General features: G+C 44.7%; 1 protein-coding gene and 1 non-coding gene across 2 annotated transcripts in view; both read right to left on the bottom strand.

The window, feature by feature from the left end:
• LOC126474222 (dorsal-ventral patterning protein Sog) overlaps window positions 1–23,805 on the bottom strand; it is a 511,624-nt gene that overhangs the window by 13,014 nt on the left and 474,805 nt on the right. Inside the window, exons 10-13 of the mRNA XM_050101686.1 lie at window positions 22,962–23,233; window positions 18,825–19,139; window positions 9,354–9,651; window positions 5,516–5,655 (exon numbers count right to left, since the gene is read on the bottom strand). Of these exons, the coding sequence (XP_049957643.1) occupies window positions 5,516–5,655; window positions 9,354–9,651; window positions 18,825–19,139; window positions 22,962–23,233 (1,025 nt within the window). The remainder of the gene's footprint in view (window positions 1–5,515; window positions 5,656–9,353; window positions 9,652–18,824; window positions 19,140–22,961; window positions 23,234–23,805) is intronic.
• Window positions 1,294–1,368, bottom strand: Trnal-caa (transfer RNA leucine (anticodon CAA)). The gene has a single exon. It is a non-coding gene; the product is annotated as a tRNA-Leu (tRNA).

Genomic DNA, 23,805 nt, shown 5'->3' with positions numbered 1-23,805 from the left:
AGCAGAGTAGTGCACTCCTTTCTGCACAAGAGTCAAGGAAGTGCATTCCACATGCAGATTTGATTTCTGCCTAGTATTAACTGAATGAAAGCTGCTAAGTCTTGGGAATAGGCTAATATTGCCAACAACAAACGACATTAAAGAAAATACTGTGAGGGCAATGTCAGAATTCCCAGACTATTGAATAGGGGTCGACAAGAGGTTCTCGAACTTACACCACATATAGCTCGAACATCCCGTTATTGAGCCAAAAATACCCTTTTTGAATCAGAAGAATTACCCCAAAAAATAATACCATATGAAATAAGCGTATAAAAATATGCGAAGTTGACTACTTTTCGAGTTGAGCTGTCACTTATTTCAGATACTGTTCTAATGGTACAAAAGCAGCATCTATCCGAACGCCTAGGAACTTGAACTGTTCCGTCTCGCTTATAATATGCCCATTCTGTCTGATCAAAATATCAGTTCTTGTTGAACTGTGAGTTAGAAATTGTAAAAACTGAGTCTTACTGTGATTTAGCATCAAATTATTTTCCACAAGCCACGAACTTATTTCATGAACTACATTATTTGATAATGTTTCAATATTACACAGAAGATCCTTCACTACCAAGATGGTGTCATCAGCAAACAGAAATATTTTTGAGTCACCTGTAATACTAGAAGGCACATCATTTATATAAACAAAGCCCATCCAAATGTGTAGCACCCGCGAAAGATCTTGATATAAAACGGGCTGGCACTACTCCCACAACATGCATCTCGTGCAGCAGGGCCTATATGCCATGGGTGGGAAATCTCTTTTGCCCTTTGACATGTAAGTTGCCATGCAAAGCAAGCTGATAATGCATGCTGATACTACTCCAACACAGCATGCCTGTTGTGCTTTGCAGCCTACATGTGAGGGGCTGGGAAACTGTTTCTTGCCCATGACATTTACGCTGTCCAGCAAAGTAGGTCGATAGAGAGAGAACAGGAGGAGGAGATGAACAGAGAGAGAATAGTTGGAGGAGATGGATGGAAAAAGTAGTAGCAAGAGGAAATGGGTTGAGAGGTGGAAGGAGGAGATGGACAAATAATGAGGTGTGGAGGTGACGGGCAGTGAGGGCAGATGAAGAGATACACCTAGATATGTGCAGCATATATGTGAAATACATATTAGGGGAAACCATGCATAAAGTGCTTGCATGTTATAAAATTGTATGTACGTTTCACATCAGTTCCTAAATGAGTGGACAGATTCACACAAACTTGGTCCACATATGAAACTTCCTGGCAGATTAAAACTGTGTGCCGGACCGAGACTCGAACTCGGGACCTTTGCCTTTTGCGGGCAAGTGCTCTACCAACTGAGCTACCCAAGCACGACTCACGCCCCGTCCTCACAGCTTCACTTCTCCCAGTACCTCGTCTCCTACCTTCCTAACTTTACAGAAGCTCTCCTGCGAACCTTGCAGAACTAGGTCCACATATCATTTACTATCTGGAAAGAAGCACTGTGTGTGTGTGTGTGTGTGTGTGTGTGTGTGTGTGTGTGTGTGTGTGTAAGAACCATCTACCAATACTTTACTTAGGGGGCAGGGGAGGTGGATGAGGTGAAAGCAGGGTTATATATTTGAATAAGGATAACATGTGGGTAATATACCCCTACTCAAAACCCCAAGAGGTGAAGACGAGGAGCTGTCACATGCAAAAATATTCGAGAATGGCTGATATTAGAATCGAATCCATAGTTTTTGAAGTTGCTAGACTCATTGATGACAGTTCTGATGACATTCCGCCCCTAGGTGTGTGTGTGTGTGTGTGTGTGTGTGTGTGTGTGTGTGTGTGTGTGTGTGTGTGTTTATTTGCGACTTCAGGTAACCCCAAAGCCAATAATCGCACGGACTAAGGTCTGGGGACCTGGGAGGCCAAGCATGACGAAAGTGGCGGCTGAGCACACGATCATCATCAAACGACGCGCGCAAGAGATCTTTCACGCGTCTAGCAATATGGTTATTTTTTTTGGTTTTTTTGTTTTTTTTTTTGTTGTAAGAAAACCCCATGTCATTCCAATCATGTGTGTCCTTCGATGCTTCTTAACCCCGGGACGACGAGATATCCCGCAACCAGGAGGATCTGCTAACAGGTGGCTGCATACAACCTACAACAGTTAACTGACAGAGTGATTTTCAGCAAGAAAATCATAACAATGAGTGTCGAAGCTGAGAAAAAAAAATGGAAGAGGATGAGACACATCAGTTTTGATCGGCGTACCGTCTTTCACGTGGAGCAGATGCCTGGATGATAGGCAACACGCATTGCATTCGAAGGCCGCAGGGCCAAGGTCCTGCTGCCTCTCACAACGGGACAATCAGATCTATTCATCGTGGATTTTGACGAGTTCGGTATGTTGTAGACGAAGTTGTCCTGAGTTACTGTCTAGTGGCCTTTAATGCGATGGTTCCTAGTTTCAGAGAAAATCGATGTTTTGTGCGTACGTTGTATACCTGCAACATTAGTAATGCTTCGATCACGCGGAAGTAGTGCGGTGGGTGAGGTTCACAGCCATCGCGCTGTCTCTGCAGGTTCAAATACTACCCGTGTTTTCTATTTTTTCAGTTTCATCGTAGAGAGTATCATTAAATAGTACATGTCATGCAAAATTATGATTTTCGCCATAGTAATTTCATTAACAAAGCAATCATTACAGCAAACTCAGTTCAAATGTGAATTCAGTTTCTGATTCGCAATTTAAATTCTCAGCGTTTGGTCAACGTTCGCTTGATACCCCGGGAGGACAGACAGATCAGAAGCTATCCAATCAAATCTTTGTAGATGAAAGAAAAGCATCATCTGCATCGTAAGAACTATCTCATCCAAATGTACTCTACTTTTCTACCAATGTGGCGTTTGTTTTTACAGGCAGGTTAAAATTTTCACGAAATGAATTCAAAATGTTCCCAGCTTGCTAAATACTAATAGAGAAATCGCTTCCAGGGAAAATTCCATAAAAAATTAGTTCTTTAAGTCTGCATCAATTTAGTGCACCTGCTTTCACAGGAATAATCAAATATGAATGGTTTGTTTCGAAGTTAATTAAAGAGTAAACGAACTCCGTTTTCCAGTATCACCTCTGAAAAAGGCATTAGCTTTCATTAAGTGAAAGTGATGTTCTACAAATATGTACTTCGAGTGCTTCTACAACAAATACCATCCAGAATTCTGTTCTAGCACAGCAGGCGATGCAAGCGATAACGAGTAAGACGATTCTGTAGTCTGTTCTATAACAAACGTAATACACATCTGAAAAAAGTTTGCTGCAATGATTCATTTATTAATGAAATTACTACGGCGAAAACGACTATTTTTGAATAATTTTGCATGACAGTTACAATTTAATGATATTCTGTACGATGTATTTGAAAAAAAAAATTAAACGAGAACAGGAAGTACACAGAGAGGATCTGAACCTAGACTGCTATCTCGGTAGCCGTGAACATTACCCGCTGAGCTACTTCCACGTGGTCCAAATATGACTAACATTACAGGTATAGAAGATACGCATAAAACTTCAATATCAAGTTTTTCGGAAACTGGAGACAGTCGCATGAAAAAAACTAACCAGGTCTCCAGGACAGGTCCCTCTACAACATTCCTCAGCCTCATCAAAATACGTGATTAAAAGGTCCAATGGTCTCCTTGTCAGAGGCATAACCAGGCTGAAACGACGCCTAAGGTCGCTGGGAAACATTACCGAATATTTTGTCCCCGGTGAAAGTTGTTCCCCAAGACGTAATCCACTACACATACACGCATGTCGCAAAAACTTTGAAACACCCTGTGTATAGGTAATGTATAAAATATGGCACGTAACATAGAATAAGACAATCAGATGTGTAGTAGTTGTGTATGTTGTGGCCTGGCAAGACAGCCAAGCCACTATGAGGAAGCCGAAAGGCACGCGTTTAAGCTCACGCAGGCTGGCGTGAGGTCTGGAACAGGTAAAGTAATTGAGACTAGCAAATAAAGTACGTAGCTGCTGGAATACTTAACTTTAATTCATAATTGGTGAACATCGCTCTTTGACGGTACATGTTTTACAGCATCAATAGTGACTGGTAATAGCGCCTTGCTAGGTCGTAGCAAATGACGTAGCTGAAGGCTATGCTAACTATCGTCTCGGCAAATGAGAGCGTAATTTGTCAGTGAACCATCGCTAGCAAAGTCGGCTGTACAACTGGGGCGAGTGCTAGGAAGTCTCTCTAGACCTGCCGTGTGGCGGCGCTCAGTCTGCAATCACTGATAGTGGCGACACACGGGTCCGACGTATACTAACGGACCGCGGCCGATTTAAAGGCTACCACCTAGAAAGTGTGGTGTCTGGCGGTGACACCACAGTGTACATAGTTCCGCGTAGTCAGCGCGTACACAACTTTCCCACTAGCGCGCGCCCCGCTAAGCACAACAGCGCAAGCGCAGCGCTCGCCCGTCTCCGCGCTGCCTTAGAGACGGACCAAATTCTGCTTCCGCCGATCCGCGTATTAATATGTAACGCAGCCAATGAGATTGCTGCTAACGTAGAACCTTTTCTCCTCGCGGATCACACTCGCGCAGCGATACCTGAACGCGCGAGGTATTATAACACGTGTACAGACCTCCGATTAGTCAGTCTGCACTTGTCTGTACCAGTCTGCATTAGTCTGTACCAGTCTACAGTCAAGTTTAAGTCTGCGCCTAGTAAGATCATCATATTCCTGTAAATAGCCATGAAGAGAAATGTATAGACACTTTTGTCAAGTATCAGAGATACGTGAGAATAAGATTAACGTACCAAGACCAAAGGAACTTCAGATTGTCAATTGTAAATAGCATCCAGAATCAAGTTACGTAATGTTTATGCTTGTCATTATTTTAATAAATGTGTGTGAAAATTAATCAAGTTCTGTTTAAAGTTGGTCACCGTCAATCTGCTACTCTAAGCATGCAAGTGGCATTTCTATCGTCTGACCTAACGGCAGAAGATAAACACGCCACGATAAGACCACGAGACGTATTGCTGACACTCGCCTATTTCGTTTGAGCGACAAGTCAAATAATCTGATGGTGTGTGTACCGAAGGTCTTACAGTACGCACACCACAGTAGTCATGAACAGAAAATAAAACAAACATTTGGTTCTGGAACTTAAGGAATTACGACACAAACTATTCAATTTTAGTTCTGGGAATGTTCAGCTATAATGAAAACTGTGTTACGACATTTGTGACCGGTCTTTCATGTACCTCTCAATGTAGATTGTGGCGTGAAACCGAGAAGTTATTACAGCTGGCCTACTTTATGGATTTACACGTCTGACAGACTGGTGCTGCAGGGTAATAGGAGGGTTATATGGGAAGCAGCAGAAACAGATGTGCTGGGCATGTGGTGGGTGCTCTGAGAGTATTCGTAAGTGAGGACGGTGTTGTAGAGTGCAGGGTGGAGTAGATAGTCACATCACCACGAGGCGTTTGTAGAGTGGTGCAGATACTCACGTCACAGGAGACGGTGACGCAGGTGTCGAAGCCGTGCGGCGGCACGTAGGGGTACCAGGAGGAGCCGGCCGCGTGGAACTCGCCAGACACGGAGCAGCCGCGCCGCACGCCCCAGCGGCTCTCCTGCGCGCTCGTCTCGTCTGCACAGGGCAAAGGCAAACACTGTGTCTGTGGCACAAACCACTGCAGCACTCGCTATGCTTTGGTGTACTCCGAAGGCCGGTTTTTTAGGTAATCAACCAGTCCAAGTTTGTGGCTAAACGTTATGTCAGCTTCATGTTTTAATAATGTAATGGGAGGCTACTTTCCAACATCAAGGCAAATCGACAAGAGTAATCGAAGAGTCATCTGGAAAAGGTTAACTTAACCACCCTTATATTATGAGCAGGATTTAATTCAGCTGTGTAAATGGTTGATCACTGCTACCACCACCACCACCACCACCACCACCACCACCACCACCACCACCACCACCACCAATCACTAACCAACAAAATGGTTCAAATTGCTCTGAGCACTATGGGACTTAACTTCTGGGGCCATCAGTCCCCTAGAACTTAGAACTACTTAAACGTAACTAACCTAAGGACATCACACACATCCATGCCCGAGGCAGAATTCGAACATGCTACCGTAGCGGTCGCGCGGTTCCAGACTGTAGCGCCTAAAACCGCTCGGCCACTCCAGCCTCACTAACCAACACAACTGCCCATGCAGCTTCAACACGATAGCACAGCTCATCAAGAGTATTGACTGGCGTATTGTGACGAGCCAGTTGCTCGGCCACCATTGACCAGACGTTCCCAATTGGTGAGAGATCTGGAGAATGTGCTGGCCAGGGCAGCAGTCGAACATTTTCTGTATCCAGAAAGGACAGTACAGGACCTGCAACGTGCGGTCGTGCATTATCCTGCTGAAATTTAGGGTTTCGCACGGATCGAATGAAGGGTAGAACCACGGGTCGTAACAAATCTGAAATGTAACGTCCAATGTTCAAAGTGCCGTCAATGCGAACAAGAGGCAACCGAGACGTATAACAAATGGCACCCCTACCATCACGTTGGGTGATACGCCAGTATGGCGATGACGAATACACGCCTCCAATGTGCGTTCACCGCGATGTCGCCAAACACGGATGCGACCATCATGATGCTGTAAACAGAACCTGGATTCATCCGAAAAAATGACGTTTCGCCATTCGTGCATCCAGGTTCGTCGTTGAGTACACCATCGCAGGCGCTCCTGTCTGTGATGCAGAGTCAAGGGTAACCGCAGCCATGGTGTCCGAGCTGATAGTCCATGCTGCTGCAAACGTCTTCGAACTGTTCGTGCAGATGGTTGTTGTCTTCCAAACGTTTCCATCTGTTGACTCAGGGATCGAGACGTGGTTGCACGATCCGTTACAGCCATGCGGATAAGATGCCTGTCGTCGCGACTGCTAGTGATACGAGGCCGTTGGTATCCAGCACGGCGTTCCGTATTACCCTTCTGAACCCACCGATTCCATATACTGCTAACAGTCATTGGATCTTCACCAACACGAGCAGCAATGTCGCGATACGATAAACCGCAATCGCGATAGGCTATAATCCGACCTTTATCAAAGTCGGAAACGTGATGGTACGCATTTCTCCTCCTTACACGAGGCATCACAATAAAGCAACGCTGGTCAACTACTGTTTGTGTATGAGAAATCGGTTGGAAACTTTCCTCATGTCAGCACGTTGTAGGTGTCGCCACCGGCGCCAACCTTGTGTGAATGCTCTGAAAAGCTACTCATTTGCATATCACAGTATCTTCTTCCTGTCTGTAGCGCGTCATCTTCGTGGTGTAGCAATTTTAATGGCCAGTAGTGTATTTTTGTGGATCGACATCAGTTCACACATTGAATTGTTTACTATTGTAGAAATTCAATCACGAAACGATTTCTATATCATGATGAAGTCTTCTCCGGTTATCAGCCGAGTCAAGGTGCCGTTGTGCGCCAGCGTTTCGACAAGTTTCCTAATCGTCATCTTCATGCGATGGACTTCGCTTGAAGATGACGAGTAGGAAACTTGCCGAAACGTTACCTGAGAACGACGCCTTTACTAGGCTGATAACCCGAGAAGATTTCATCATCGAAATTCGCCGATAAAACTTCCATGCTCATAAGTTATGTTTAGTTGGGCACACCCATCCTATTGGGCAATGTCATTCTAGCTGTATAAAAACATTACGCTTGATGAAGAGCGTCATGGTCTATTGACAATAATGCCTCAGGTGCTCGTTCTATTTGCCAAAATGTTCATTATTTATTGAAGTCAACTAAGACTTCTATCGCGACTTTCCTCATTTTCACCTTCCCTCTGCTATCTCTTCTGTTATTACAGCGTACCAAGACTGTGATGCAGTAAATGTCCAATCGAAGTATTGTACCGCATTTGAATTGTTATTATGAATGTATTTCCCAGTATATCTTTACTCATTCTCCGACTAGTTGTGATATGTGCAGCAGTAGGTGCCTGTATCACATCTCTGTTGCCGTTGTCGTCCTACTTCAGCTAGGACCGGTTTTCTCATCCATATGTTGCCATTTGTACACACACACACACACACACACACACACACACACACACATTGTCACGAAAGGTTTTCCATTGTTAATTATGTATTTCTAGAAGAGGTATACAGGCATTAATAATGCCATATCTATAGCGCTACACAATCGCTATTATCCTTGGGTAGACATGTAGGTCTGTCTATCCATTTTAAAAAAATAACACTATATGTCTGTAGGAGTCCAATTTACGAATGGATGATAAATACAATTCAAGGTTCTTGCCTCTAACTGAATCCAACATATCTAATCCCACTTCTAAAGCTACAACATGATTAATCCGTGGAGAATGGGGTTATTCACTGATCTGTAACGTAATTTATTTGTCTGTAATCCCACTTAATCACTCCTTTCCTGTACTGGTACGGTGGACTCCTCCCAGTCCAGTGGGGGGTGGGGGGTGGGGGTGGGGGGGGGGGGGGTGGGGGGGGGTGTAAAATTGCTATGTGGTGATGTAGAGTTAGCTTCCCCATGATTTCTTTAAACCACTTATCGTAACTTGTGCCACAGATCGCCTGAAAAGTACATCAACGATATCCTTCCATTTCTCTGCCCTATTCGAGCTTGTACTGATTGTAATGCCCGGGTCATCCCCTGAACGTAAAACCTCATGCTCTCTTCCGTTTTGTACAAGTGATGACAGTATATGTATAGATGATTGCTGTAGACGTGTACCACCTTCGCAGAGCTTTCTACGCTCATTATCAAACATAGGTCTCAATTTGAGGAACAAATTTCTGAGAATGTACTGTGAAGCACATCATTATATGGTACGGAAACTTGGATGGTGGAAAAACCGGAACGTAAGAGAATAGAAGGAATTGAGATGCGGTGCTACAGACGAATTCTGAAAATTAGGTGGACTGATAAGGCAAGGAATGAGAAGGTTTTGCGCAGAATCGGACAACAGGGAGGGACAGGATGACAGGAGATCTGTTAAGAATTCAGGAAATAATTTCTGTGATACTAGTGGGTGCTGTAGAGGGTAAAAATTGTAGAGGAAAACAGAGATTGAAATACCTCCAGCAAATAATTGAGGACACAAGTTGGAAGTGCTACTCTGAGATGATGAGGTTGGCACAGGAGAGGAATTTGTGGCCGGCCGGTGCAAACCAGTGACAAGACTGATGACTCGGAAACAAAATAATGAACGGAAGGTGACCTTGCAGGCATAAATGCGAGGCACGAATACGGAGGAGCCTTGGCAGCGGAGACGCAGCCGGCGCCGGCGCTACTCACTGTGGCAGGCGGGGCAGCAGTCTCCGGGCGGCGGCGTGGGCTTGCGGCCGTCGGGCGGGCAGGAGGCGGGCGCGGGCGGGCAGAGCTGCGGCTCGCAGCGGGCCCGCCCCCGCAGGCAGTGGCAGGCGCGGCAGCCGGGCGCCCGCCACTGCGCGCCCTCCTCGTAGAAGCGCTGCTCCCACAGGCACGGGCCCGACTCGCCCCCGGGGCCCGCCCCCGCCCCCGCCGCCTCCTGGTGCAGCACCGGCACCACGTCGTTGTCCGTGGACCGCGGCTGGCACGACGCCGGCACCTTCGTCTGCCGACACACCAAGGAACTATGCTAGGACCGCTATTGCTCTTCATTCGTTAAGTCACAACCTGAAAAATTTGTGTTGAAAATACAGGGTGATCAAAATGTCAGTATAAATTTTGTAATACGTGTATATTTCTATTGTTTATTGTCAAACCAGAGGTCGTACAGAGTTTCAGGGAAAGCATAAGAGAGCAATTGACAGGAATGGGGGAAAGAAATACAGAAGAAGACGAATGAGTACCTTTTCACGTCTATCTCTCTCTCGCGGATTGTAAAATTGTTGCTCTTTGGTTTATTTATTCTCTTTGTAACAACACATTTACGAAAAGAGTTACGTGAAATACTTTTAGCAATGCTGTGCTTTGCTTTTCTTTATCATCATTACCTTTTAGCGGAATAAAATGTATATATGGAAGTCTTATTGTTCTGTATCTGGCCTACAATTTAAGGAACGATTTTTCATAACTGCAACTCATGCTAAGAATCAATATATCTTCGCTACTTCATAGTGATTAAAAGTTGAAATTACTTTGTTATGAACACTGATGTTACAGTTCGTGTGATCGTTCAAAAACACAAGTTCGCAGTGGATTTTATTTCTCGTTAAAATGCTATTTCATACCACGACTAGCCCAAGGACATGAGACTCTCATTAAAAAATACGTTGTCACTATAAAGTTTGCCAGATCAGAACGGAGCACAGCAAGATTCCTATCAGATTCTGAAGGTACATTAAATTATTTGCACTGTAAATTATATCCTATCAGCAGCCCGCGTCAATCTGCAACACATCATAAAATCTGCTGATCTTCACTGCCAGTCTGGGAGCTAAAAGAAATAATATTATTTTACTATTATTTTACCGCTTCCTTGCGGTATGCTCAACTATATTGTAAGTCGTTTAAATACGCCGCGGCAGCGGCTCTTCGTTCTCCACGCAGCTCAGCACCACAGATAATATTTATATAACTGAAAAATGTCTCAACAGGATGGGATAATATGCAAGCAAGCTTAACAATAAATAATACAAGTTTTCATTTAAACACCTCTATTAAAACCTTTAAATATCTCAGTGATTACAGACCTTTGTGAATTCACACGTAATGGCGTACACTGCTTAGTCTCGACAAAAGAATGCTACATTGGCGTTCTCTACGACAATAACAGGAGATCTTACTCGCACAACTTCCAAATTACGACGACAAAGACATTCATATTCAACACGTATTATATACTAGTTCCTTTTTTAATCTCTGTTTAACATTTATCTTCTGTGTCGGTTTTATTACTCGCCGACGCAGACGTTTTCAGAAATAAATAATTAAAAAAAATACATAATTTTATACAATGACACAATATGATACATCTAATTCTCTAATTACTACATAATATATTGTTTTTGTTTCTCTAGACGTTACAACCTCTGAGGGATGAAGTAGTGAAGGCAGCATGGGATGAAGTAGGTAAAAAGACGAGGGCTAGTAGAAATCCTTGGATAACAGAAGAAATATTGAATTTAATTCATGAAAGGAGAAAATATAAAAATGCAGTAATTGAAGCAGGCAAAAAGGAATACAAACGTCTCAAAAATGAGATTGACAGGAAGTGCAAAATGGCTAAGGAAGGATGGCTAGAGGATAAATGTAAGGATGTAGAGGCTTATCTCACGAGGGGTAAGATAGATACTTCCTACAGGAAAATTAAAGAGACCTTTGGAGAAAAGAGAGCCACTTGTATGAATATCAAGAGCTCAGATGGAAACCCAGTTCTAAGCAAAGAGGGGAAAGCAGAAAAGTGGAAGGAGTATATAGAGGGCGATGTACTTGAGGACAATATTATGGAAATGGAAGAGGATGTAGATGAAGATGAAATGGGAGATACGATACTGCGTGAAGAGTTTGACAGGGCACTGAAAGACATAAATCGAAACAAGGCCCCGGGAGTAGACAACATTCCATTAGAACTACTCACGGCCTTGGGAGAGCCAGTCCTGACCAAACTCTAGCATCTGGTGAGCAAGATGTACGAGACAGGCGAAATACCCTCAGACTCCAAGAAGAATATAATAATTCCAATCCCAAAGAAAGCAGGTGTTGACAGATGTGAAAATTACCGAACTATCAGTTTAATAAGTCACGGCTGCAAAATACTAAGGCGAATTCTGTACAGACGAATGGAAAAACTAGTACAAGCCGACCTCGGGGAATATCAATTTGGGTTCCGTAGAAATATTGGGACACGTGAGGCAATACTGACCCTACGACTTATCTTGGAAGCTAGGTTAACGAAAGGCAAACCTACGTTTCTAGCAATTGTATACTTAGAGAAAGCTTTTGACAATGTTGACTGGAATACTCTTTTTCAGATTCTGAAGGTGGCAGGGGTAAAATACAAGGAGCGAAAGGCTATTTACAATTTGTATAGAAACCAAATCGCAGTTATAAGTATTGAGGGGCATGGAAGGGAAGGGAGTGAGACAGGGTTGTATCCTCTCCCCGACGTTATTCAATCTGTATATTGAGCAAGCAGTGAAGGAAACGAAAGACAAAATTCGGAATAGGTGTTAAAATAAAAACCTTGAGGTTCGCCGATGACATTGTGATTCTGTCAGAGACAGCAAAGGACTTGGAAGAGCAGTTGAACGGAATGGATAGCATCCTGAAAGGAGGATATAAGATAAACATCAACAAAAGCAAAACGAGGATAATGGAATGTAGTCGAACTAAGTCGGGAGATGCTGAGAGTATTAGATTAGGAAATGAGACACTTAAAGTAGTAAAGGAGTTTTAAGAAAAGAGCGGGAAAGACCGCGCATTGATACATTTTGTAATGGTAGCAGGGATTGACTGCACCAGAAAGCATTGTTGGTGGGAGAGACCGCACTTTAGCGTTCGTAGGAAGTCAGTAGTAAGCGAAATGTGAAGCGAGTCGGTAGCAGGTCTGAAACGAGAGGTTGAGAGGAGTAGTGTGCCTGCCAGTCACTAGCTATGATTTACAAGAGATTATAAACGGATGTACAGAGACATCAGCTAACTATTATAATAAGAGGAACTAACATTATTGAATTAATTTTTTGAGAAACTCAAGACTACTGAACGTATGTTTGCGCATTACTAGTTGTAAGATTATTGTAAAAGGTAAGTCCCATTTGAACGTTTGTAAAATCATTTCATTCAGAATATAATTAACTTTTGCCAGCAATATTGCATTTCTAACTATAATCCATCCCAAAAACCATCAACGTGAAACTTTGCACAATTTTATTGTTGTCAAGAAAAGTTTAACTATGAATTACGTAACTTCAGTCAAATTAATTAAAGAATAACGTCAGCTTTGCTATTAAAGAATAACGTCAGCTGTGGTAATAAATACAGCCACTTATTATGAAAGCCCACCAGCAGCTAATAGAGTATAGTATAACAGAGTAAGTATATTCATGTCCCAGTTCGATGTAGCAGTCAGATGGCGATCCAGTAACAGTAAAAAAGGTAAGGAACAGTTCTAGGTTATTGCAGATAACGACTGAGGGCCACGGCGACGACACATTCTCTGTTTCGTGGAAATAATCAGAAAATCACTTTTAATAAGCAGCAATTAGATTTGTATGCGAAGATAGAGAAAGAGAATAAATTTCAAAGGGAAGATTTCATTTGTTATTATTAAGCAAGAGAAAGAAATCCTAAGAAAAAGTTACATAGGTTATTGTAAAGGAGAAGGTTTTCAATAACGAAAGAGATATAGAGGAGACGGGAAGGTTTCAATTTGAAAACTTAATAAACCACGGAATAATGTACATAGAGGGGTAAAAATTGACACACATGCTTGGAACGACATGGGATTTTATTAGAAAAAAAAACGAAGTTCACAACATGTCCGACAGATGGCGCTGGGCAGCAAAACTGCTACCGTGACGGGTGAGAGGTACGCCGATATGTTACAGAATCGCATCATCCCCAGCCTTGCCGACCGCGGTGGTCTAGCGATTCTGGCGCTGCAGTCCGGAGCCGCGGGACTGCTACAGTCGCAGGTTCGAATCCTGCCTCGGGCATGGGTGTGTGTGATGTCCTTAGGTTAGTTAGGTTTAAGTAGTTCTTAGTTCTAGGGGACTTATGACCTAAGATGTTGAGTCCCATAGTGCTCAGAGCCATTTGAACCATTTTGAAGCTCCATCCCATATTGCTAGGCGCGTGAAAGATCTCTTTGGTGATGATCGTGTGCTCAGCCGCCACTTTCGTCATGATTGGCCTCCCAAGTCCCCAGACCTCAGTCCGTGCGATTATTGGCTTTGGAGTTACCTGAAGTCGCAAGTGTATCGTGATCGACCGACATCTCTAGGGATGCTGAAAGACAACATCCGACGCCAATGCCTCACTATAACTTCGGACATGCTTTAAAGTGCTGTTCACAACATTATTCCTCGACTACAGCTAGTGTTGAGGAATAATGGTGGACATATTGAGCATTTGCTGTACAGAACATCTTTGCTTTGTCTTACTTTGTTATGCTAATTAATGCTATTCTGATCAGATAAAGCGCCATCTGTCGGACATTTTTGAACGTTTGTACTTATTTTGGATTTAATAAAACCCCATGTCATTCCAAGCATGTGTGTCAATTTGTAACTCTCTATCTACATTATTCAGTGATATATTCAGTTTTCAAATTTATACTGACTTTTTGATCACCCGGTATCTGCACAGTCCAGACACATTAATGTCACCACCGCCTACGTTTCATGCCAACGTGCAATGACCAAGCGCGCACAGCAGGTGACAACTTTAGCAGTGGAGGGTATATGAAGCGTGTAGGAAGGGAGGACGCGGCAAAAAGCGTCAGTATCGTAATGCGGAAACGGAGTGATTTATCTAATGTCCAAAAGGGCATGATCATTGTCTTTCAGGCCAAGGGTAGAAGAATTTTCGAAGTGGCTTCATTTGTAAACTGTTGATAAGAGTATACTGTGCATAGCAAAATGGCGCTATCCAAAACTGGCAACAAAGCAACCGTGGCGCACCACGGGCCGCAGATGACAGGGGAGGTGTGTACAGGTGAAAAGACGTGAACCTGTTGAGCAACTGACCGCGCAGATGAAGCAATGGGCTACCAACAGTGCCAACTCAACGACCGGTCAGCGAACGCTGCTGCTTGTGGGCGTCTACAGCAGGCGCCTCGTCCGTGCACCCATGCTGACGCTGTTCATCGACGATCGAGGCTGGAATTTGCAAGCAAATACCACTACTGGACTTCCAGTGAGTGCCGACAGGAGGCCTGTTCAGAAGACAGATGGCCGTTGGGAAACACTCTGCAACAATCAGCGGAAGAGTTCAGGCCACAGGAGGGAGGGTTATGGGGAATGTTTTCGTGGCATTCCCTGCGAAGGGAAGGTACAATGGATCGACACAAGTATGCATCTATTGGCTCTGAGCACTATGGTTCAAATGGCTCTGAGCACTATGGGACTCAACTGCTGTGGTCATAAGTCCCCTAGAACTTAGAACTACTTAAACCTAACTAACCTAAGGACAGCACACAACACCCAGCCATCACGAGGTAGAGAAAATCCGTGACCCCGCCGGGAATCGAACCCGGGAACCCGGGCGTGGGAAGCGAGAACGTTTACCGCACGACCACGAGATGCGGGCGTATGCATCTATTCTTAGGAACCAAGTCCGCTTATATAAGCAGTTTGTTTTTCGTCGGCACGATGACATCTACCAGCAGAACAACGTGACGTATCATACAGCTCACACAGTACGAGCGTGGTTCGAAGGGCGCCAGATTGAGTTTACGATACTCCTCTGCCCACCAAACTTCGCGGATTTAAACCAAACCGAGAATTGTGGGAACATCACGCCATGGATCGTCAACCGAGAAACCTAGCGTAAACTATAAAAATTGCATGGCTGCATATCCCTGTTACCTTTCAGAACGTCACTGACTGTTTACTTGCGCGTACCGCAGCCATCCGCACTACAAACGATGGTTATTGAAGCTTTTAACAGGTGGTAACACTAATGTGAATGGACAGTGTATATGAGAACTTACATATTTTTAACATTTTATATTTTAAGACACAAAGGAAGTACATACATTGGCTGCGTTACATATATTTACTTTATATTTTATTTGGACCCATGCCCATCTTCACAGTTGAGATAGCGAGAAACAAACTATTATCGCCTCTAGGCAGTTAGATGACTGCGACCGTTCTGCCACGGCAGTCTCTTAAGTTCCAATCTCCCCTATTTTAGAAGTGAATCCAGAACTTAAATTTTGCCGGGCTGACGGTATTTCATACAGAACACACAAGGCATACGCACGCTGCAGAGTACTTAAATGCTGTCACCAGAGGCATAACCAGTACAATAGGATGCCTAGCATCTCCGGGAAGCACATCAGCGAACATTTTACCTCTAACGAAAGTTGTCTCCAATTATAGCCCTAGGCGTTTTATGTAAGGACTTTGAAAAACCTTGTATATAGCGTTATCATTCCTCTTATTACAAAAAAATTCCCGACTGAAAGTCTCTTCAACAATCATGATTCAGACTAAATACCTCTGGATCCAGAACTATTAAGTACTATGACTGATCAATTTTTCATCACAGAGTCGAGGAGAATTATTTCGAAATTTTAATTCCCTTCTGAAACAATGGCAAAGCCATTTATTGTCACCAGCCTCAATTATTAGACTCCACTCGCATCTATCCTCGTTAATATCTGTGTGCTCTAAAATGAGGTATTTTGACGTCATTAAAATGGAGTGGAGTTCCATGGGCGTTGGGGATAGGTGGGGGGTGACTTGTAGCCTGCCGAATGAATGGTAGATGATGGACAAAAGCTCTTTACTGGCTTCCAAGAGACATAACTGAAGACGATGACATAATGGATGAGGGGTAGAAACATTAGAAAACAGCCAAGAGGAACATGGATGCATATGGCTGAAGAACAAAATGTATGGACCAGTGTGGAGCATTCCTTCATCTAGCAGTGGATGTAGGATAGCTGATAATGATGGATGATATAGCTAAAAGACTGACATAGAAGATCATAATGATGATATGGATAATATAGAAACGGAAGATTAGATTTTTAACACTCTTTCAACAATGAGGTCATTAGAATCGGAGCAGAAGCTCGAATCAGGGACGGACGCCAAAGGAAATGGGCTGTTTCTTTCAGAGGAATCTTAAGCGTCTTTAGCTATCGAGGGAAAGCTCGAAAAACACAAATCGGGATGACTTGATGGGGATTTGAGCACTCCTCCTCTCAAATATGAGTCCATTCTGCTAGCCACTAGGCCACGTAGCTCACTGATATGGATAATGATAATATGGGTAATGATGATGTGGGTGATCAGAATGTGAATGACTATGATACGGGCGATCGTGGGCAGTCTTATCAGGGTGGTGTTAGAGTTAATGGTAGCAGGGTTAGTGATGATGTGGTTAATGACGATAAGGTTAACTATAATGCAGATAGTGGTTAGATGGACCAAGACTGCGGTTATATGCATGATAATGATGGTGATGTTTTGAATGTGAAATGATTTATAATAATACTTATTCTAACATCACTGTATCACTCTATTCCTCCCATCCTCACCACAGCCCCAACCCCAAACTGATCATCTGAAGGCACCACTAACCTGACATTCCTAAATTTTTTTAACTTCCTTCCTCAGCCTCACCTGCTACTTTTTTACTGACAAGGAGAATACGGCAAATGCCATAGCCTGACTACTCAGAAACTTCGCTCGCTGTAAGAGGGGGCAAAATAAATGAACACTTGTCTCCGCTTACTCTTAGATACTCAACCGTTTCTGGGTAAACGACGGTCAAGGTATTTGACGCATTTTAGATGCTATTTTCGCGCGATAACTTCAACTGTAAATTTGGCACAGTAGGTAGCGTCCCGGCTGCAACCTTTTGCGCCCTGTGTTCGAAACCCGATTATTGTTTCCATTTTATTTTTTTATTTTTCATTTTTCTACCCATCAGTAGAAGGTTACTACACGAATGTTTCCGATCAAGATAGGAGAGTTACATCAATTGTAAAACTATAACTGGGTTTCACAATAAGTGTCCTACATTTATCACGTAATACATGTGTGTAAAATCCATTGCTGTCTGTTCGCTTTGAGAACTATTTCGGTAATGATGTGTTTCCGTTACTGATTTCTTGAGGAAGAGAATATCAGCTGCGCAGGCCAGCACCGATTAAATACAAGCTCATCCTTGTAGGCTGCAGAAATAAATGGGTATTGATGTATTGTACTGTATGTTAACCAGGGGCCTAGGAACGACGGAGAGGCTCCGTCCCCGCCGCAGCCGCAGTAGTCCACAACCCCACGACAACTACCGCAGTCCACTTCACCCCTCCGCCGCCCCACACCGAACCAATCTTTCAGGGTTATTGTGCGGTTCGGTCCCCGGTGGACCTCCCTAGGGAGTGTCTCACACAAGACGAGTGTAACCCCCATGTTTGCGTGGTGGAGTAATAGTGTTGTACGCGTACGTGGAGAACTTGTTTGCGCAGCAATCGCCGACATAGTGTAGCTGAGGCGGAAGTAGGGGAACCAGCCCGCATTCGCCGAGGCAGACGGAAAACCGTCTGTAAACCATCCACATACAGGCCGGCTCACCGGAGCTCGACACAAGTCCATCGGGCGGATTCGTGCCGGAGACCAGGCGCTCTTTCCCAATACGGAAAGCCGTGCGTTAGACCGCACGGCTAACCGGGCGGGCAATAAATGGGGTATACTTGCTAACTGAACGAAACTCACTTCTCGGGAACATGTGCGCAACACCACCAATATTATCGACGCAACAGGAATTTGACTGGAAACAATTTCAGATTTTTTTTCAGTCAGTTGTTTTACAGATTTGTGTAGTAATCCTTTATGGAGATAGGTAGACAGATCAAGAAAATAATGAAATGAAAGTTCCGAACACGGGGCGTAAAAGAGTGAAGCCTCGACGATAGTCACTGTGGCACCACTTCAGAGTGCCGAATGGCAAATAAAGTACCTCGAATGCTTTCACTGTCGTTTTCTCGGAAACGGTCTAGTATCTACGGATACGGCGAGACACGCGTTTGCTTATCTTGCCGCCTCACCCACTGAGCGAGGTTCCCGGGACACCGGGTCCCGGCCGTTGCCGCGCTCTGCCACTCACCTGCGGCAGGCGGCCGCTGAGCAGCAGCTGCCCCGTGGTGGCGTCGCGCACCAGCAGGTCGCAGACGCCGTACTCGAGGCGGGCCAGCTCCGCGGCCGGCACGTCGGCCAGCGACTCCTCCAGGTGGAACGCGCGGCCGCGCCGGCTGGCGTTCAGCGCCGCCAGCTCGCGGCTCCAGACGGGCGCGCCCGGAGCCTCCAGCGGCCGCGCCTCCAGCATCAGCTGCACCGACAGCCACTCGCGCGCCTCTTCCGCCTCCTCCGCCTCCTCGTCCCGCGACTCGCCGCCTCCGCCGCCGCCGCGGATCAGCGTCACCTGCACAGCCACGCACCAACCTGTGCTGAGCAATTCCAACGACAGTGCACTATCTGATCAAAAGTATCCGGAATTTGGAATTCACCACTAGATGTCAGAAGAGGTGGACAGGTTAGTATAAAAAAGGGGCGAGGAGTATTTTTCTGTCAGTCGGGGAGCAGGAACAGCCACAGCTCAGTCACTTAGAACGTGGATTACTCATTGGGTAACACTGGATTGACAAAACATTAGCGACGTTTCAAATTTTCTAAAGCCCCCCAAGTCGACTGTTCGTAATGTGATTATGAACTGGAAATGCGTAGTAACGACCACAGCTAAGGCCAGGCAGATCTCTTGTAGGTCGGACAGCAAACTTCGAGCATTGTGATTGTGAAAAAAATCTCACGAAGAAAGCAGGACTCGCTCGCGAGTATTAAAGTGCTACCAGCAATCCAGCTAGAGCATTTGATGCGATGACAAAATTATTGCCCTTAAATGAGGATATCGTTTTAATACTAACTCCTTAATGAAGTATTTTATGTGAAGAAACCATTATTACTATTAAATTCTTTGGCAGTCACCACATGTGAGTACAGTCTTCTTAGAAATCTGTTCGTAATAAAAAAAAATTGCTTATTTTTATTCAAGTCTATTTTAAGATTTATTTAAAATCTACATCTACATCGATACTCTGCAAATCACATTTAAGTGCCTGGCAGAGGGTTCATCGAACCACCATTACAATCTCGTATAGCGCGCGGAAAGAATGAACACCTATATCTTTCCGTACGAGCTCTGATTTCCCTTATTTTATCGCGGTGATCGTTCCTCCCTATGTAGGTCGGTGTCAAAAAATATTTTCTCATTCGGAGGAGAAAGATGGTGATTGGAATTTCGTGAGAAGATTCCGTCGCAACGAAAAAAGCCTTTCTTTTAATGATGTCCAGCCCAAATCCTGTATCATTTCTGTGACACTCTCTCCCGTATTTCGCGATAATACAAAACGTGATGCCTTTCTTTGAACTTTTTCGATGTACTCCGTCAGTCCTGTCTGGTAAAGATCCCACACCGCGAAGCAGTATTCTAAAAAGAGGACGGACAAGTGTAGTGTAGGCAGTCTCCTTAGTAGGTCTGTTACACTTTCTAAGTGTCCTGCCAATAAAACGCAGTCTTTGGTTAGCCTTCAAAAAATGGTTCAAATGGTTCTGAGCACTATGGGACTTAACATCTGTGGTCATCAGTCCCCTAGAACTTAGAACTACTTAAACCTAACTAACCTAAGGACATCACACACATCCATGCCCGAGGCAGGATTCGAACCTGCGACCGTAGCAGTCGCGCGGTTCCGGACTGCGCGCCTAGAACCGCAAGACCACCGCGGCCGGCGGTTAGCCTTCCCCACAACATTTTCTGTGTGTTCCTTCCAACTTAAGATGTTCGTAATTGTAATACCTAGGTATTTAGTTCAACTTACGGCTTTTAGATTAGACTGACTTAACGTGTAAATGAAGTTTAACGAGTTCCATTTAGCACTCATGTGAATGTTCTCACACTTTTCGTTATTTAGGGTCAACTACCATTTTTCGCACTATTCAGATATCTTTTCTAAATCGTTTTGCAGTTTGTTTTGGTCGTCTGATGACTTTATTAGTCGATAAACGACAGCGTCATCTGCAAACAACGGAAGACGGCTGCTCAGATTGTCTCCCAAATCGGTTATATAGATAAGGAACAGCAAAGGGCCTGTAAAACTACCTTGGGGAACGCCAGAAATCACTTCTGTTTTAGTCGATGACTTTCCGTCAGTTACTACGAACTGTGACCTCTCTGACAGGAAATCACAAATCCAGTCACATAACTGAGACGATATTCCATAAGCACGCAATTTCACTACGAGCCGCTTGTGTGGTGCAGTATCAAAAGCCTTCCGCAAATCCAGAAATGATCTGAAGTCCCTTGTCAATAGAACTCAACACTTCATGTGAATAAACAGCTACTTGTGTTTCACAGGAACGATGATTTCTAAACCCATGTTGACTGCGTGTCAATAGACCGTTTTCTTCGAGGTAATTCATAATGTTCGAACACAATATATGTTCTAAAATCCTGCTGCATATCGACGTTAACAATATGGGCCTGTAATTTATTGGATAACTCCTACTTCCTTTCTTGAATATTGGTGTGACCTGTGCAACTTTCCAGTCTTTGGGTACGGATCTTTCGCCGAGCTAACGGTTGTATACACTACTGGCCATTAAAATTGCTACACCATGAAGATGATGTGCTACAGACGTGAAATTTAACTGACAGGAAGAAGATGCTGTGATACACAAATGAATAGCTTTTCAGTGCATTCACACAAGGTTGGCGCCGGTGGCGACACCTAGAACGTGCTGACATGAGGAAAGTTTCCAACCGATTTCTCGTACACAAACAGCAGTTGACCGGCGTCGCCTGGTGAAACGTTGTTGTGATGCCTCGTGTAAGGAGGAGAAATGCGTACCATCACATTTCCGACTTTGATAAAGGTCGGATTGTAGCCTATCGCGTTTGCGGTTTATCGTATCGCGACATTGCTGCTAGCGTTGGTCTAGATCCAATGACTTTTTGCAGAATATGGAATCGGTGGGTTCAGGAGGGTAATACGGAACGCCGTGCTGGATCCCAACGGTCGCGTATCACTAGCCGTCGAGATAACAGGCATCTTATCCGCATGGCTGTAACGGATCGTGCAGCTACGTCTCGATCCCTAAGTCAACAAATGGGGACCTTTGCAAGACAACAACCAATTGCACCAACAGTTCGAGGATGTTTGTAGCAGCATGGACTATCAGCTCGGAGACCATGGGTGCGGTTACCCTTGACGCTGCATCACAGACAGGAGCGCCTGCGATGGTGTACTCAACGACGAACCTGGGTGCACGAATGGCAAAACGTCATTTTCGGATGCATCGAGGTTCTGTTTACAGCATCATAATGGTCGCATCCGTGTTTGGCGACATCGCGGTGAACGCACATTGGAAGCGTGTATTCATCATCGCCATACTTGCGTATCACCGAGCGTGATGGTATGGGGTGCCATTGATTACTCGTATCGGTCACCTCTTGTTCGCATTGACGGCACTTTGAACAGTGGACGTTACATTTCAGATGTGTTATGACCCGTGGCTCTACCCTTCATTCGATCTCTGCGAAACTCTACATTTCAGCAGGATAATGCACGACCGCATGTTGCAGATCCAGTAAGGGCCTTTCTGGATAGAAAAAATGGTGGACTGCTGCCCTGGCCAGGTCATTCTCCAGATCTCTCACCAATTGAAAACATTTGGTCAATGGTGGCCGAGCAACTGGCTGGTCACAATTCGCCGGTCACTACTCTTGATGAACTGTGGTAACGTGTTGAAGCTGCATGGGCAGCTATACCTGTACAAGCCATCCAACCTCAGTTTGACTCAATGCCCAGGCGTATCAAGGCCGTTATTACGGCCAGAGGTGATTCTTCTGGGTACTGATTTCTCAGGATCTATGCACCCAAACTGCGTAAAAATATAATCACATGTCAGTTCTAGTATAATATATTTGTCCAATGAATTTCCGTTTATCATCTGCATTTGTTCTCGGTGTAGCAATTTTAATGGCCAGTAGCGTATTTACAATCTTCTTAGGTAACTGTAAATTTTGTGATGAAGACACCCATAGTCATTGACGAAACCTGCTAAAAGAAAAATTTTGTTGCCAGCAATTGGCTGTTTTATACATGTCATACTCTTGTATGGTTGCTGTCACACAGCCACGCTTAAAATTTTAACAAATATCGATGTGCGGTACGAGACTTGTACTCACGTCTATGTGTAGTGTGCACTCGGAGTCGACGGCGACCCAGGCGAGCCCGTGCGCGGTACCAGTTGCAGGTGTGGGTGTGGGCGGTGGCGGGGGCGGCAGCAGGTGCGCCGGCCTCTCGGCGTCCCTGGCGGCGGCCACGAGGCGCGGCGCGAGGCGCCCGCGGGCGACGGCGGCGCGCTGCGTCGACACGGCCAGCCACAGCTCGCCGGCGGTCAGCTGCCGCAGCTCCGGCACCCCGGGCGGGGCCAGCTCCCCGCTCGCCTCGCCGGAGTCTGCAACGCACAGCTGCGGATAAAACCGCGCCACAGCACTGCAAGCACTGTGCATGAGACAGCTCACTCTAGGCATGGGGTGGGAGACAATGACCCTCGTTCAGTGGACGTTACGACAAATACGTACTCCCCGATGGATTTTATAGTCGAATTGACCATAGTTTCGCCTCCTAAACTAAGGGAGTCTTCTTCAGAATTTATATTACATACGTAAGAAGTTGAGCATAACAGCTCTCGTCATACAATTTTAACGCCAAGAAGGCCACGTCACATAATAAAACATCCTACGTAAAAGTTTTACTGTCATTTCTAGTTAAAAATTAAAGATTGTCGCTAAGGGCTCCTTGTGTATACTGAAACAGGTCAGTCAGTACCCCATCATCTTTGAGGAGGCTTTGAGAATTCATTCCAGGTGATTGTGACTTAAGAGCGGCTTAAACTTCACAGAAATTTTGTAAGAGGTATGAGACTATTCACTCACTTATTCAGTTGGTGTTAAACTTTTGGGAATAGTAACTCTGCACTCTGTTGAAGCTGTATTAATCATTATCACTTTCAGCCGTGTGCTTGTA

The sequence above is a fragment of the Schistocerca serialis genome, chromosome 4, assembly GCF_023864345.2.
Source record: "Schistocerca serialis cubense isolate TAMUIC-IGC-003099 chromosome 4, iqSchSeri2.2, whole genome shotgun sequence".
NCBI lineage: Eukaryota > Metazoa > Arthropoda > Insecta > Orthoptera > Acrididae > Schistocerca > Schistocerca serialis.
Note: the sequence above shows the minus strand (reverse complement) of the source record. Positions and strands in the feature narration are given on the sequence as shown.